This window comes from Arctopsyche grandis, chromosome 6 (genome assembly GCF_051622035.1).
Source record: "Arctopsyche grandis isolate Sample6627 chromosome 6, ASM5162203v2, whole genome shotgun sequence".
In the NCBI taxonomy this organism is placed as follows: domain Eukaryota; kingdom Metazoa; phylum Arthropoda; class Insecta; order Trichoptera; family Hydropsychidae; genus Arctopsyche; species Arctopsyche grandis.
The window spans coordinates 2710099-2727088 of NC_135360.1; the positions used below are offsets into that span (position 1 = coordinate 2710099).

Sequence of the window (16990 nt, forward strand, 5' to 3'; positions counted from 1 at the left end):
ATATTCTGTAAAGAATATCTTGTTTTTAAATTTGAAAACCAGCTGTGACTTGCATGAAACACCGTGTTAGAATCTTCTTTTAGTCTAGCCTTCCAATCCTTATGCAAACTAAGAGCTCTAGCTTGAATTATTGAAGTACTCAGAGGGATGTTTTTTGATTTTGGTCACTTATCCAATAAGACAAAGATTTCTCCATTTCATCCATCACTATGCCGTGCAGGATGTAACACTTTTCACAGTACGGGCTCGTTCATACGCATTTCATAGTGCAACAGGGAATGGAGGAAAGGGAAACAATTGCACGCAAACAAACATTTTTGCATTATCACCAAAAAAAAAAAACGATTTTTTAAAAATGTGCGAAATAGCGAATTGTGCGAAAGTTGAGGTCCGCCTGTATTTCTATTTTTTATCAAATTTACGTTTGATAAATTAATATAGAGATACTTACTATCAATGTTTTAACTTTAAATTTTGAATTAAAATAGTCTATGTGTCTTCGTTTTTTCACATTTCAAGCTTTTTTCGATATGCAAATATGATATATTTGGCATTAAAAGCAGTAAAACACAAATATGATATTTTATTTAAATTTAGAAAATATAAATTAAAATAAATTTAGACAATTAAGAAAATCGTTTAGAAAACGACCTACATTTCACTCAAATTCAAAAGAAGAAAGAAAATCACGCCCACTAAAGGTTTATAATAAAGAAAGTGAACAAAATAACGTTTTCTTATTAATACGAAGATTTTGAGAGTTCTTATGAGAGTTTATTATTTACGAATAAATTCCTTATGACAGGTTTGTGTAATATTAATTTATTAAAATGTCAAAAGATATGAATAGATCTTCGTCATCACTCGTTTTATTAAATTTTTGTTACCGTTTGTCTCCAATTTTACTAATAAATCGAAATTTAATAATTTCTTTATAAAAATCATGAATTTAAATTACATTATAAATAAAATCTTTGAATTGCAAGGATTTTAATGTGTCGTGGATTGTTGTTTTTAATGTGCAAGAATTGTAAATAGGTTTATGAGCTCTTTTTCCTATTACGCTGTACATTAGATAAAACTGATTGTTTCCTCCTTCTAATATTTTTTTTATTACATTGATTTGTTTGTATAAGAAATTCATATACATTTTTACGCTATGAAAACCTTTACATGTAAATTTTTAGTGATTTTTCTTAATTCCTTTAATTTTTATATTTTGAAAATCATTTTTATTACTGATAACTTTATACGTTCGCAAGAATATTTTATCTTACTAAAATCGTTAAGTCGGAGTCGGAGTCGAAGCATCAGGTAAAAGTCATCATCGGAGTCGGTTAATTTTAAAACAACTGCCCTGATTTTATGTTATAGTAAATATCCCGGTCTTAAAATATAATCGCTATTTTATTAATAAGTGAAATAATTTAATAAATGAAACGCAATCAATATTTTTTGAATTCTTTATATTTATAAACGTATTTTCAATTACATTATCACATTCACAAGTATGCAAAACATTTTTTGAGCAATATGAATTTAAGTTTCATAATATTACCTGTGAGTTGTACATATAAATGTGACGATCTTGGATATTAAGGTAGTTTCTAATAATTGAAAATATCAACAAATAAATTCATAAAATAAATAAAAATTTAACAGTATTAATATAACTCGTTCGCAGGTATGTAGTTTTGTCGTGAATAACAAAAGCTTTTCTTTCAAGGTATAACAATTGAAATGCTTAGAATTAGTATATAGAAATGAAACACTTGCGAATCTGTTGTATAAAAAATTATTTAGAATTGATTTGATCAATTGAGCCTTCCACATGTGTATTTATTTTGTATACGTCAGTCGGGGTGACTTCAATTATAATCTTCAAGGTCTTTGTGAGCCTTATTATAAGCGTAATTGATATTTTAGGTATTGCTATTATTTTTATTTCCATATAGCAAAAGATAAGGGGCTCGTTTTTTATATAAAATAATGAGTATTGGAATGTGTATAAGAATACTCTTTAAACTTTTTTTAAAGAAAATCATTTCGGAAACAAAGTATAAATACAGATTTATATTTTGATGAAAATCTATAATTGCTCTCTTTTACTATAATTAAAATATGCTACATGTGTTAATCTATATATTAAATATTACATATGAGTATAAAAAATCGAAATTGTTATATTTTTACTAATTTAAAGGTGAAAATCTGATGTATTCTTATGTACAAGATTGGTCCTTAATCGAATGACTAAACGAAAATTTGAAAATCATTACGCTTCCTAAATATTTTTACATTTATTTAACTACTTAAGTATCGTATGTTTGAAAAGTTGTCAGAGAAACATTTCCGATGATCGATTCTTTCATATATTCAGAATCTTCGATAACCTTTCATACAATGACATATACAAAATGTGATCTAGATATTTCATTTGTAAATTGATGATTGATTTACCTCTTTCTGGAATATATTTTCTAATCACAGCTCGATATATACATATGTATGTGCATAATGGTCCAATTACTAGTTCTACATTACTTAACTCAGCTCAAAGTTGATTGTGTGAATGAAAATGCTATATTATTTTTGAACCAAGTGCCATTTTTGAAAACTAACATACACACATTATACATTAATCGGCAGTTAATATGCAAAATCTACATCGTCTGAGTTGAACATGATTTTTTTTATAATATATATATATATACAATAATAACAATAATAGTAATGGAAACAGAAAGAGAATCTACATAGTTTTCACGCGCCGTAAAACATTAAGTTTTATATTTTCTTTTCCGGGTAATACCATTTCAATTTTCGTATTAAACTCGCCCAATTTAATTACGAAACATGCTTAATAAAATAAAAATATGCAACTTACTTACAATTTAACAATTTTTCAGAATATATCACATTGTTTTAATAACATTTAACAGATTTTATGAAAACTTTTCACATTTTCGTATACATATGTATGATATATTAAGCTTTAACATGTTTTTGACTCATTTGACTGTCGTTTAAATTTCGTTTTTAGATAAAATAGTTATTTTTAATGATGATCTAGCGAGTTTTCATAATATCCATTAAATTATATCAAAAACGCAACAGGACAAACAAAACAGTACTTCAGCTAAGTACGCATATTCCTAATATGTGCAGTGGAAGAGCAAACGAGGGATGTTTTTGGTCCTTGGCAAGTGTAGCATCCCTCTAAATTGATTTATTAATCACTTCACTGCCACCGAAATCAGCAGTGTCTACTATTTTCAATAACGATTCAGTATTAAACAAAAAAAAGTTTCTGAAATAATAAAATATTCAGTGACAGACAGGAAACAGCGCCTAGTAAAATATAGATTATGCTTACTAGCTGTTTTCTGAGTTTGGTTGTATTTTTCGTAACTCAATACTCAAAATGACTTTGCTCGTTCGTCATTTCAACATTTTATATGTCAGTTTATATTGATCATTATCATATGTGTTCCGTCGATGATGATGGTATGAATATATGTACATATTTTTATACATATTGGCTCCTTTAGTCTTGTTTGATGCCATTTGCGGTTGCCGTTGCGATCCCATTCACTTCCAAGCTTTTATGCTGCTCATATATGTGGTAGAGATTCCTGACAGATGACGCTGTTCAGGACCACGGTTGAGATGTGGCGGTTTAGGTGAAGATCAAACACGTGCGTTTTCAGTCTTGTTGTTTATTAAGACGATGCGTGCAGAGTTTAGCGACCAACCGCGCGGAGCGCAGGTCCAACTGCGACTAACCGTTACATCTCTGCCCCCTTTCATCCTCTTCTCACAATCAGACGTAACATACTCTTTCTCAGCCATAGCCCATACATCAGCCTTTCGTTCAATTCCAACCCTACATATGTGCAGTATCTTTCTTGCATGTATCTATATTCTTATTGAATAAAGGGTGTTAAAACATATATACAGCATTCAATTTGGAACAAAGAAGCAAACAATTTTATGTTAGTCAGAAACTCAATTCCGTTTAAAAGTGAATTTTAGGCCATACATAAAATATTCATGTTATTATGCAATATATTTTTTGAATTGTAAATCTTCCTTATTCTAAGTCCTTATTCTAAATATCACATGTAGGAAAACTTCAAAAAAATCTCATATCTTTATTATGGGTCTACCCCACGGGATCGAATGTGAAATGCACGAAAAATCAAATAACGGAAGGCAAAGATCGAAAATCGAAAGATAAAAAAAGGGTGCATGATAAACGGTACATACTCACTTAATTTGCGCGAGCAGGATACAACAGGAACTAGAGGAACAGGCTTTTCTTCCCGTATTTAATGTGCGCGCGCAGAATTTAGAATTACCTTGTAAAATAATGGTACCTTTAATGACTTATTGCAACTTTAATAATAACCGGCACAATTATAAAGAAAATGGTTAAATATAAACAGTTTTTTGTTAAATGTTCTCTTTTTTTTTACCATAACCCTAATTATATCCCCTAGAGCTCGTTATGTCTCACTAGAAATAGAATTTTGCTTTATGCTTACCTTGAGAGGGTCTGGGCCTCCCAGGGGAGGCCATGTGGACTCAGGTTGAGAAACGCTACTGTATATAGCTGCATCAGAAATTGCAATGAAGCTTGTAGCCGCTCGAGGACCGTCATATTGATGAGGATGATGATAATGACCTGTTGGGTAGGGTTAAATAAATTTGTTTCCCCCCCTCCCCATATAATGAAATTTTCTTCTTTCCATCACGCTAAAAATCAAGGGTAAAAAATAAATGAAATTTTTAAAAATGGAAATTTAGCAAATTTGGGTACAAGAAAAATTGCAAAAGCAAAATAGATCCATAAATTACATTGTATATTTCGTTTTAACCCTTGTCGGACAAGGTTTAAAACGAAATATACAAAATATAGACCATTCATGCATTGAGTTCTTGAACGTCAGAGGTGTAGAGATTAATGATTTTAAGCTACACGATCAATTTTGTAACTTGATTTAATTTCTTAAATCAAAATCAGATGAAGATGAAGCATATTATGATTTGAAGTTGCACGAGCAGTGGACAATCTACTTCAAAAGTGTTTAAAAACATTGAATGTTTCTCAGAACTGCTAAAGATCTGCGAGTTTTATTTTTGTATAAGCGCACATAACGCAAATGTGGAAAGAGTTTTTTCACTGATTAATACTCAGTGGAGCAAAGAGAGGAATAGACTAAGTTTGCAGATAGTCTTTAATAAATCTTTAATTCTTACTCAATACAACTTTAAAAACATGACATGTGAAGATTTTTATAATTATTTGTTAAAAAACCAAGAACTTCTTTCCAAAATTGGCAGCTCAGGTAAATATGATAAAAAAAAGTAAAATAATATAAAAAATTTGTTTAATTTCTGAATGTCCTTTTTTACAGAAAATCCTCCTTTTTAGACCCATCTGCCCTCCTTTATCAAATTATCATCTGGCAACCCTATTCACATATGACTATATTTAATGAACCTCTAAAAACATTGCCGATAAATTGATTTTTACTTTGGCTTCTCAGTTGGCATGATTCTATTTTCGATCTAAAAATAATGTCATCCATCCCTTTCTATGTTTACTTTATTTATAAGAATAATTTGTCATCCATTTCAAATAGTACCAATTTTAAATACAAGGCATGCATTAATTTTAACCGCTAGTGATCGAGGAAAATGAAAATTTATAATCAGACATTCAATTTCATATTTTGAAAATAAAACAATAGATTATTTTCCAACTGAATTAACCTCAAATCAAAGGCATTTCTCCACGATTCGTATTATCTCAACACGAGATAAAATAAAATCATGAGTTTAAATTATGGAAAAAAGCATTAAAATAATTACAAAATTAAAATAAACAGAAATTTAATTGGTTTGCGTCTTTTATTAATATTACCATCATGATTCGCGTCCTTACTACTATATAGTAATCGTAGTATTAAAATTATTATATAGATGTCACTAGCACAGCCCGTTTTACCGACAGTACCAATCATCGGCTAACAATTTGATCAGTGGCGTACCGATCCCCGTTGTCGTCGGTTGTGTCTTGGTCTATTATTTATTGCACATTCGATGTGACTGTAATGTGAACATAATGTGACTTTTCTAAATTATACTGACAGTGATACGAATTTCGTTTGTCAATAAACGTGTAACGGATTCTTCGAATATTTTTGAAAGAGAAAAAAAGAAAATCATATGAATTTTTTCTGATCTTCTGATTTTCGGAAAAACATGACTATGCCGCTGAAGCACGACGTAGTGCCCAAAGTCACACCGGTAAGTCATATATAAACATTAATAATTGATTATATTTATTCGACCGTTCGATATCGGTTTTCCCGCATGCGTGTTTTGTACGTTTAAAAAATCATCCGAAAACCCCGGTCGGAAAATTGTCTGAATATTTTCCGAGATGCTGAAATAGCGTTCGGATGAATGAGAGGGTGTGGTTCGCTGAAAACATTTGAGAACACACCCCCTTTTACGTCGTTGCGAGGAAAATTCGGAAATAGGGGAAAACAGTTCCAACGTTACAATGTTAAGATTCGTCTTCAGCAATCGGTCTGTTGTAGTGGTTTCTCGGCGAAGAGTGAAGATCTGCCAATAGAAGAATGGCTTTTGTTCACAAAACAATACAATCAATCGGGTGATCCTATCTGTAACGATCCCTGTCATTCAAAAACATAAATAAAGTATTATTGAATAGTGAATCGTACATTCTATAAACGTTACACTTTATTATTGCGCCATACGATTTGATTTTAAATTTTGTCAAGGTGAAGAATTTTGTGTCTGAGAAGAGATTTTCAGAAATTAAGTCGAGAAATTTGTCTGCCGTAGTGTTTCTAGCTACGAAAATTTCGTTGCAACTCAAGAGACTTGTCAACCGATAAATCTCCCTATTAAGCGTCCAGATTTTACATACAAAATCTTATATGTAAAACTAATAGTAATAAGAATCTATACGATTAATTTTAATTGATTTTTATATGTACATAAATAGTATAGTTTCTATTACCAGTATTACCAATTACTACATAGTTTTGTAAAGTAACGATATACGAATGCAAAAATTGACCTTTGAGTTCAAAATTTTATATATAAAACCGAAATGGCGTCTGTAATTCGTTTCTGATTGGCTGTTGTCAAAGTTGTTTCTGATTGGCTGGATTGGTCAAAGGCGTTTGTGATTGGTCGGTCGCTAAATAATATTAATTTTTATCGATTCAAATAAGTTTAATAAAAAAAAACAAATGAAGATTTTCTTCGTGGTTCAACGCTATTCTCACTACTAGACTGCATTTTAATTTACCGAGCGAAGCCGCGTAGCACCACTGGTATTTCACATATGTAGATCGATGAGAGAAAATTAAGTGTATATATGTACATACAAGGAGAGGTATAACTAGACTATGTAGTTGAAGAGGTTGATTGAATGGGTGAGATATGAAAAAGAGAAGCGGTCGAAAAGTACCCAAGAGAATGGATAAGGGCGAAAACACACCGAGTGGTATAGGACATCACGTCCCTGGCTTGTAAACAGTGGGTGTTCCCCACACCGAATTCGGCTGTGGTTGCATGTGCAGAATGCATATATTTGGGAGGTCGCACGTGTATGCATATCCATATGCAACCGACAAGTTTCTCGTACATTTCTACAAATATAGGATTCACTGCTTACTGTCACTGCTTACTGATTACTGTCAAGCAAGGATAAAATATCATCGAAAACACTCTAGGGGATGATTTTTGGGACTGTATACCATGTATGTGGGCTAGGGGTGCTGCATTTTTTTCGCATGGTTAAAAATATAAAAAAAAAAACACGTACCACGTACCACTCAGTGTGTTGTCGAAAATTTAAATTGTAAATTGAAATGAAAATTTCGCCAACATTTCCAAATAGAATCAAATAGATTTAGAAATCCGTTAGAAAGCAGGTATAAAAATTGTAGCCAATCCAAACAAACCCCAGATAACTACCGCCGAGGATTTCGAGTTTTGTAAAGGTGTGTTTAGACCCTCTAATATATCTTGCAACAATATAAAATAAACGAAAGAAGTCTATTAACCCTTTGCCCGCGTCACCAAATTTAGCGAACATGCCCTGTACGCGGCTGCTTTTTGGCGGATTTTGCTATCGCGTTTTCGACTATAAATATAGGTTGTAATATTTTATAAATTATTTTAGACTATATTGCATTTTTTTGACTACTGCCATCTATTGAATTTGGTAAAGTATACATTTAGTAATATTTTCAACCAAGTTATAAAATTTTAACACAATAGACGGCTCTTATACAGGTTGGAACTTCCAAGACATCTATGCGTGTCTCACGCGCTGAGGGCATGTTCGCTAGGACATGTATAGTAGTCGTACGCGGTGGAAAGGTTAATTAATGTATTTTTTTTTCAAAACTAGTTCTATCTTCTTCATTGTTGTTAAAAGCCAAGCCATTGGGAAATTCTGCTATGGTTATAAATTCAGAAATTCCGTCGTAAACCAGTCTTTATGAACATTGACACGAATTATACGACCCATGTTCAATGTATTTTTTTTCAATGCTACCTTTAAAGGCTTAGCGGGTAGTATTCCTGTTTACTTTGTAAATGCTCAAAATACAACGCCCATCGGCGTTTTTCAGGCCCATGGACTTGTTGGCAAAACGCCGATCGGCGTTGGTTAGCATTCAAATGGTTTAGGACAATGTGTATATGAGGGAAACTACTTTGAAGCGATTCGATGTAAGATTGTTACGGAAGTGGTGTAACAAAAATACACCTGTACGCGTTTAGTCAGCCTTACCACCGGTAGTTTGGCTTCTACCGTGCATAGCCTCCCACTTTGTTCGTTTTTCTTTATTATTTTTTGTTCTGGGTGCAATCTTGTGTAATTTTTGCGATAGCGATCGTTCAAGTCCTGAACGAAATGGAAGTGGTTATCGAACCCGTTCCACTCCTTAATTGCCTTGATGCTGTCAAGGACGACGCCCAAGGCTCTCGGGATAATAAATTAATGTAATATTTTTCACCTTTTCTACACGCATACATGTGTAGTTACCTGTTATTTGGAACCGGTTTAACGCTCCTATTGCACTTGTTCGGTTATTCATTAACTAAACATCTTTTAATTTATTCAATTCTTATCCAGGATCGGACTCAGCCTCCTCTGTTTATCGACAATATCATCACCGGACGAACGTAGGACTGAAGTTGGTCTTACATAAATCTTATAGCGTTTCCGGAGCATTTTTTCGGCATTCAGACATATTATCAAGTACATATGTACATATATCAAATGCGAAATTTTCCATATAACGTGTTTCCATGTAAAATCTATTACACAAAAAACATATCGAAATATATGTAAATAAATATCATTAAAGTGAATATTGCAACCGGACTGCGACAGTGTTTCTGATTTTTTTTTTGTGTGTAATTTCGACATTTCTTCAAGGATGTTGAGTATTAGTTGGAAAGACCAATGCTCTAGATGTGGGTTTTGAAGTAAAAACACTATATTTTCATGAATGACCTTAAAAACGTCCAGTCTCTCTTGTCGTCTAGTCCTGTTCAGAAAACCAAAACTAAATGTTTTAGTTTTCTGTCTGTGTTTCTGGTTAATTTTTATTGTGATTAAAATTCGCAATATTTACCACAAAGCAAGATTTTTGCACTACTCCCATTTTAGAAAAGAAATATTAATATGTTTTATACAAATGCTGGTAAAATCAAAGAGCGGCCGAACTCCTAGGCGCGGCCCTGACCCCACACATTACCATTCGAGCACTTCTACTGTCCACCTTTCGATCATTCTTCTAAACATTTGCAATATTTTAATCTGTATTGTGGTAGACTCGGGTAGTATCATCGTTTGCTGGTTGTACCCCCTGTCCGCACTGTTCTTTATCGGATGGCTCATATTCCAAGAGGAATCGGACTTTTTAATGAAATCGTTGCTGCCGTGCCTGAATGTGATATTTTAGTTTCCACTTCAGTTAGCTTAGGTTATTGGAGATTATTTTAACATATTGGTAGAGTACGGACCCAAAGCGCGCCGCTCATTGTTCAATTGTTGTAAATGCTTTGTAAAAAAAGGTTCGGCAAACCTTTAACAATGCATTTACAACATTTGAACGATGAACGGCACGCTGGTTATCCGGGCTTTACCTATTGGTCTGGATGAACTCTGGATGAGCCTGCGCTCGTCATTATTTTCATAATTTGATGTGATGAATGAGTGGATCTTTGATCTTCTCTCTTCTTTGATATTTTGGATTTACGGCTGGTTCTTATATGTATGTATATTGGTGCTAGCTGTGGATGCAATTATGTTTATTTGATATCTTTTATTATGCACATATTTATTATTACTTTTTTAACATATTTTTCTGCTTTTGTTTTTTTCTTGTTTTCTTATGTAGACCGTTGTGGCGCATTATTTAGGTTTTTTTATATAATGCCACAATGGTTAAAAACTATAAATAAATAAGTAATTAATTGACTTTCAGTCCAGTTCCATTTGGAAACAATAATGTATCGTTTTCTGAAGTGCAAATAGTTTGACTTAAATAAAATTTCACCCACGGCACATTTTAATATGTCAATTTTAAGGAAAGAAAACATTTAATATTTCAATTCAAACGAAAGGGAAGAGGGTTAGGGGGGGGGGGGGGGGTAGTTACTTATGTGGCCAGAGTTTTTTCAACAGACTTTTAACTCGTATGGTATAATTCGGACGCAATCATTACCAAGTCACAGAAATCTAGAAACAGTCCTTAATAATATTTGGCATAATTAAGTAATTATTAACTTTACGCATGGAATTTATTTGTGTCACATTTGATTATGTTATAATGTAATATACAAAAAAATAAACGTATTGCTGTCGGTTCGGCTCTGTTGCATACCTCTACTAATTAGTTGTCATTCAAAACAAATAATTACCATTCGAATCATCGAAAGCCTTTAGATACAGTAAAGTGGTCCTCATCCACAAAAAGAAGTCGTTCAGGTATACAAAACAAGGACATGCGGTTCTAAAAATATCCAAAGAATCCGACTGCAAGATCCAGATTCGGCAAAAAGCGAACCGGTCGGGAATAAATTGTCTTCCATTTTAACATTTGAGGAGCGACGTTGAATCACAAACTGGAATGACAAAAAAATATACTATATTGTTACCTCCGCTTTTGGAAGTTGAAATTTATTGTGATTGTAGGTTATGTCGGATATTGTTGATCGCACATTTTCGCATACCGCAGTCCACACACGTCTGTCAAATTTAGTCACGACGTGTTGTCGTTAACGATCTAGTGCGATGATCATATGATCATATTTGCGTATGTGCACGTCAATTGTGTGTGATTAATCACACTTTGACAATGGGCGATCCAATTTTGCATCGGATCACTTGATATGCAGCTCTGAAAGAACAAATTGCTGCATTCGGCTGTGCATTGTTCTGCCCGATGGATCCAACCCACTAGGGATTGTGGAATATATGTGATGCGTGTGAAAAGAAAGATGAAGCGTCAATTTGGCACAACGCGCGCCCGTTTTGTCGCGAGTACATTTTGTCGCGTGAACATTTTGTCGCGGGTACATTTTGTCAGTGTTTTAATTCGGGTACATTTTGTCGTTGAACCTTTTGGACTTGCACCAATTGTCAACCTAATCCACAATTCGCCATTTGCGTTGATTTTTATTGTAATATTATGTAATTTAATGCGTGTATATGTACTTAATTTGCGATAAATAGTTTCCGGTAATTACTGGTAAATTTTAAAGTTTGCCGGTATTTAGCGATGATTAAATTTTAACGATTTACCGGTATACCGGTATTGCAATCCCTACAACCCACTCGGTTATCGATTATCTCAACGTTGCAGATGCAAATGGCAACACTGGTTATTTGACGTTTGGAATTGTTTATGATTATGAGTACATTTTCGTTGTGTATAATTGTTTGTGTGTCCATCTTTATTTATTTATTTAAATAATAGCCACAGTGACATTACAAAATACTTAACGCGTCACTGTAACCAGACATATAAACATAATACAAATATTATATATAAGAAAATTAGTGAGACATCTATATGACATGTAGATAATAAATTTTTGACATCATGTTCAAATAGTCGTGAAATAGAGGGTAGGAATGTTTTTGCCAATTTGCTGGAGGAACCGCTTCGACAATGAAATCAGATATCTTGGAGGCACAAAAATCTAAGTCTGAGCAGCAGCCTTAAAGATTATTCTTTTTAATCGCGGTCAGCTGACGGGATCGAACCCGGCAGCCTTTCGGTGCTTAGTATCAACGCAATCACCAAGCCGGGCTGCTGGCTAATGTCGTTTCATACTCGGGTTTGTTAAGAGAGCTGTATACCCGAAACCTTAATTTTGTTGCCGTTCCTTTCTTCGATATATATATTGAGTGAATGCGACAATATATATCAATATATATATTGAGTGAATGCGACAGTTACGCTTCGACCAGATTATACGTATTTTAAATCGACAAAATCGAGGTTTCGTATTCTCCAGTTTTCTCCGCTGAAACTGGACCAATTTAAAAAAAAATCATCATCGGTATGAGAAAGATATTTTCTATGTTTGTGTGCTCATATTTTTTTAAGAATCAACCGTTAAATAAGCACGCTGGACTCTTTTCGTGGGTGTAAAAAAGAGGCGATTTTATAGATGTTTGGCGGCTCTTAGCTCCTATAAAATATGAATAATCAAAAAAATAAAACCACAGAAACATGCCAATGGTGGATATCATATTAAAAAATAATTTCTCTAGTGCCATAATTGAGGAAGGGAGAAGTGTAATACGTTTGTATGGACAAGGCGCTGGTGTTCAGCCCTCTTAAGATTGGGAGATATAAAAAATTGATTTCGCTATTACTTGAACGATTTGTCAACAAACTAGTAGGTAGTACCAGCTTGTCGACAAATTAGTTAAATCAGCAGTCGAAAACCTCTCTGTGTGACTGAAGATGCTTCAAAATATGTGTACAATTCATACTACTATCTCTACGATCGACAAATCGGAAAGATTTTCACACTGTCTGTAGGCTTCTAGTTTGTTTGTCGAAATCGTGAACATATCACGTTTCCAAGCGTGTCGAGTGGCTTTTATAATACTTGTCAAAATGCATGAATGTTTTTCTCACTTCTCATTTGCTGATTAGATTTTGACGTAATTTATGGCACATTTTTCGCGTCATACATACATACATACAATAGGTGCTTACCCATTTCATAAATTCTGATTTGTATAGGTATGTTATTATTTTAGAACAATATGCAGTTGTGCGCGTGTGGTCTTAAATCGTTGTTGTCGAACTGCATACTTACCGAAGTACTTACATGCATACATATACCCAGTATGAGTATTGCATCTGGATACTTACATGCATAATACGTACGTGCATTTCGCATTGCTTGCATTCGTCCCGAGTTTATTTCTGCACTTTGCCGGGATTTCACTTTTGCTGGTTCTCTTCGTCCGTTTTAACTTTCGCAGAATTTTCTTCAGATTGCAAATCTGTGGTCAATTTGTTTGTACTCTAAATACGACGTTGCCCGGTAAAGCCGGGCATTTCCTGACTCGAGTTTGATGGTTCTATATTGAAAATTGTGGTTCTATATTGGGTTTGGTCAAAAACTTGAGATCTGATTTTGAACCACTTCCACTCTTCAGGTCCAACATTAAGCTATTGAATCCGACATGAAGCTAGAGGAGTTAAATCATTAACGAAGTCATTAAAAATTTTTGTGTCAAATCGAAGCGATGGCAGCTTGCTATCCAAACATTGCTTTCTACCGCCTATTCATAATTCAAAAAGAGTTGAACAGTTATTTGTCTGGTAGTCCTTCAATCCCGGGCTCCAAGTCCTTCCAAAAGCCATCTAAAGGTGCAGACACACAAAGTTGTTTTTTTTAAGATATATATGTATATGCCATCGCGATCTTTGGCAAAACTCACCTCCTGGAGTATTTTCGGTGATATTTTATCCTTGTATCGACATAGATTTGACAGTCATAGATAATAGTGATTCCCATATTTGAAGAAATGTAGCAGAAGCTTGTTGAAATAATAATATCGTACGAATTTTCAATGACAAGGCGATATGTCCATTGCAGCTGGAAACAACGAGCACGTCCCATGCCGTACGATTCAGTATGTTCTTAACGTTATGCTATGATATAGTATACAAATAGGTAAGAGACAAATGGGAAATGGATATATTGGTGAGTAAAAACTTTTTGTCTATATAATTGCAGGATTTTTTTTTACATAGAACGATTTCAAAATAAAATAAATTAATTAATTATATGAGAGGTTTTTAAAAAATATATCTTAAGATTTCTATTAATTTATTTATCAGAAGGATTAAATTATCCGCGTAGTGGATCAATGGAATGATTCGGTGATTATTCCGCACAAAGCGATCACGCACATGTCACTAAAATCTCGATCGCGGAACATCTGCTTACCTGTAAATTCCATCCATCGAGAGCTACACACGCGAAATATCATACTAATGAAAACTCGAGTGCCACATATTCCGATTGTCGTGTGTCAAATTTTCCGTTTACCCAATGGAACGCTAAAAATATTTGCATGACATATTTGGTCTAGCAATTTATTGCTTAGATTTGTATAGGATTTTTGCTATTTATTTTTCAATCTCAAGACAACACGCTTCACGTCCATACACCCGTCGAAGATTCGAACGATGGTATTTGTTTCGTGACACGAAATAACTCAATCTGTGCTCTTTTTTCGGCACAAATCGATATCACCACTTGGGAAAAAATGGTGGCACGCGCTTTTTCGGGGTCTGATCGATATCTGAGTCTCACCCCTGAAATTATGACTGTTGTGTTTATGAATTCGTGGAAAGCTCGCGACGATCGATATATATGTATAATACGTATATACCTGTGTTTGATTGCGAAACGTGTCGGGTAAAATTTCACCCGATAACACCTATTATTATGTTCTAATTCGTTGATTTTAATCAACGCTTTCTGTAGAACAAGGAGGGCGTGACGTCACTCCAAGTAAAAATGGATATACGTACATACACAATATTTACTTGTAGTATGCGGTCTACGGTTCATTGTAGCAGAATATCTGGAAGAACGAGCTTCTTCACTCAACATTTTAAAATACTTGGTTTATTTTTATATTTATTTACTTTCACTAAAAAAAAAAACACATTCTGCGGAACACTGGTGTTTCTTGAAAAATTATAAATCGTCATCGGGGGCAGCTCGTCTTTAAGGACAACCGGGGCACTGCCCCATAAAAATTTCTCCTAGCCAAAAAACAAGAGAAATTTTGTACATATATTGTTGGTCAAGAGTCTCTTTAAGTGTTTATTTATCCCTTATTTATTGTAAGTATTTATTCATCCCGCTCACCACGCGGTGAGTTGAACCGGTTCGTAATTCTTCGTTTATCTGCCGTGATCCCGTGGTCGCCAGCTTTGATTTGCCTACTACCCTGGCACTTGCTAGTGGAGTGCTAGTGTTGAGTGTAGACCAGTGGTTCTCAGGCGAAATTTTACCGTGGCCGCACAGGTGATAATAGTAGTCCCATGGAAATGTCTGGTGGCCGCACCAAATTTAATCAAATAAATTAAAGTTACAAAAAAAGTGGATCAATTTATTCATAAAGTAAAAGAATTTTAACATTTTGGTATCTATTTATTTAATAATAATGCAAATGGAAATTGCTCAATACTCCTTTCTTCCAATGCAAGCCGCATTGCTGCTTCTAAGTTTGCGTCTGTCAGCTCGTTTCTAAATTTGTTTTTAATAAAGTGCATTACACTGAATGATCTTTGCAATTGTTGCCAAATCTTTATATTGGTTTGTTTCATTGTCAACGTATATTTCCGACCAAAATTTTTGAACCGAAATATTATTAAAATGGTTATCAAGTATTTGATCATGACTAATTTCTAATAATGCATATTTTGCGTTAGCCCAGTTAATTAATCTCAATACTGAAAATGATTTTAATCTATTATAGTACTATGAAATTTTCATTTGTCTTCATAATAAAAGAGGAAGATACAAAAGAAACAGTTTTAAAAATATAATATTCAATTCTTCGAACCTTTCATCAAAATCCAGATTCAGAGATTTAAGACACTCTATTATTTTAAGTTTTAATTTTAATTTTGAAGTTGTTTCTGTCATATTATCTATGAAATCACTAACAGAAGATAAAATTGAAAAATTGACATTTTCAACTTCTGTCACAAGGCTTTTCGCTATAATTTTAGTTTGTCAATGATGAGCATGATTTCTATAATATTATTGTTAAGTTACTTTTTTGTAATTTTTAAAATATATTTAATTTTTTTTAATTATTTTTAAATTTAAATCCGCTTGCTTTGAAAACTAATGGAGCGGTCTATTGTTATTTGAAAAGCATACTTCCAACGCCGATCTTTGGTCATTGTGATGAGTTTACCCCCCTAATCAGTTTTTTCAGAGTTGAGACCTACTTCTATCGGTTTTCCGACCAGAAAAGGGTGGTGGTGCTAATTCAATCAAAATCAATGGGACAACTTTCAAGATAAGATTGACAAACTTATAATTTATAAGTTATAAACATACAATGATTGCTTGTTTAATATTACGGGGTTCCTTGAACAGGTGAAAGTGAATGATGAAGTTTAAAATAACTGGGTTTTGTCCCACAGGGTTTGTTGACAATTATGCAAAATTTTACGAAAATCTTGAAAAAGGAATATCTGGCACTCGAAAGTTCCACCCGCCGAGATTCACAACGTGAACTATCACGCTAACGAGAATCTGATTTCCAGATTCCGTATTCGCGGCAACCATTGTGCAAAATTGTCCGTTTACATCATTTGGATTATTTAATAACTTCCACACATATGTATGTATGTACATTTAT

General features: G+C 33.5%; 3 protein-coding genes and 1 long non-coding RNA gene across 5 annotated transcripts in view; 1 reads left to right on the plus strand and 3 right to left on the minus strand.

Annotated features, from left to right (window-relative positions):
- Positions 1–4457, minus strand: part of LOC143913579 (uncharacterized) — a 346453-nt gene extending 341996 nt beyond the window's left edge. The window contains exon 1 of the mRNA XM_077433459.1: positions 3959–4457. The gene's annotated coding sequence lies outside the window, so the exon portion shown is untranslated. The remainder of the gene's footprint in view (positions 1–3958) is intronic.
- Positions 1–16990, minus strand: part of LOC143913567 (uncharacterized) — a 781442-nt gene that overhangs the window by 312345 nt on the left and 452107 nt on the right. The gene's annotated exons all lie outside the window — the stretch shown is intronic.
- The window catches only part of LOC143913589 (uncharacterized), a 459558-nt gene that overhangs the window by 110119 nt on the left and 332449 nt on the right, over positions 1–16990 (minus strand). The window lies entirely within an intron of this gene.
- p130CAS (Serine_rich_CAS and FAT-like_CAS_C domain-containing protein p130CAS) overlaps positions 6047–16990 on the plus strand; it is a 62227-nt gene continuing 51283 nt past the window's right edge. Inside the window, exon 1 of the mRNA XM_077433326.1 lies at positions 6047–6315. Coding sequence (XP_077289452.1) covers positions 6271–6315 — 45 coding nt within the window. The 5' untranslated portion in view covers positions 6047–6270. The remainder of the gene's footprint in view (positions 6316–16990) is intronic.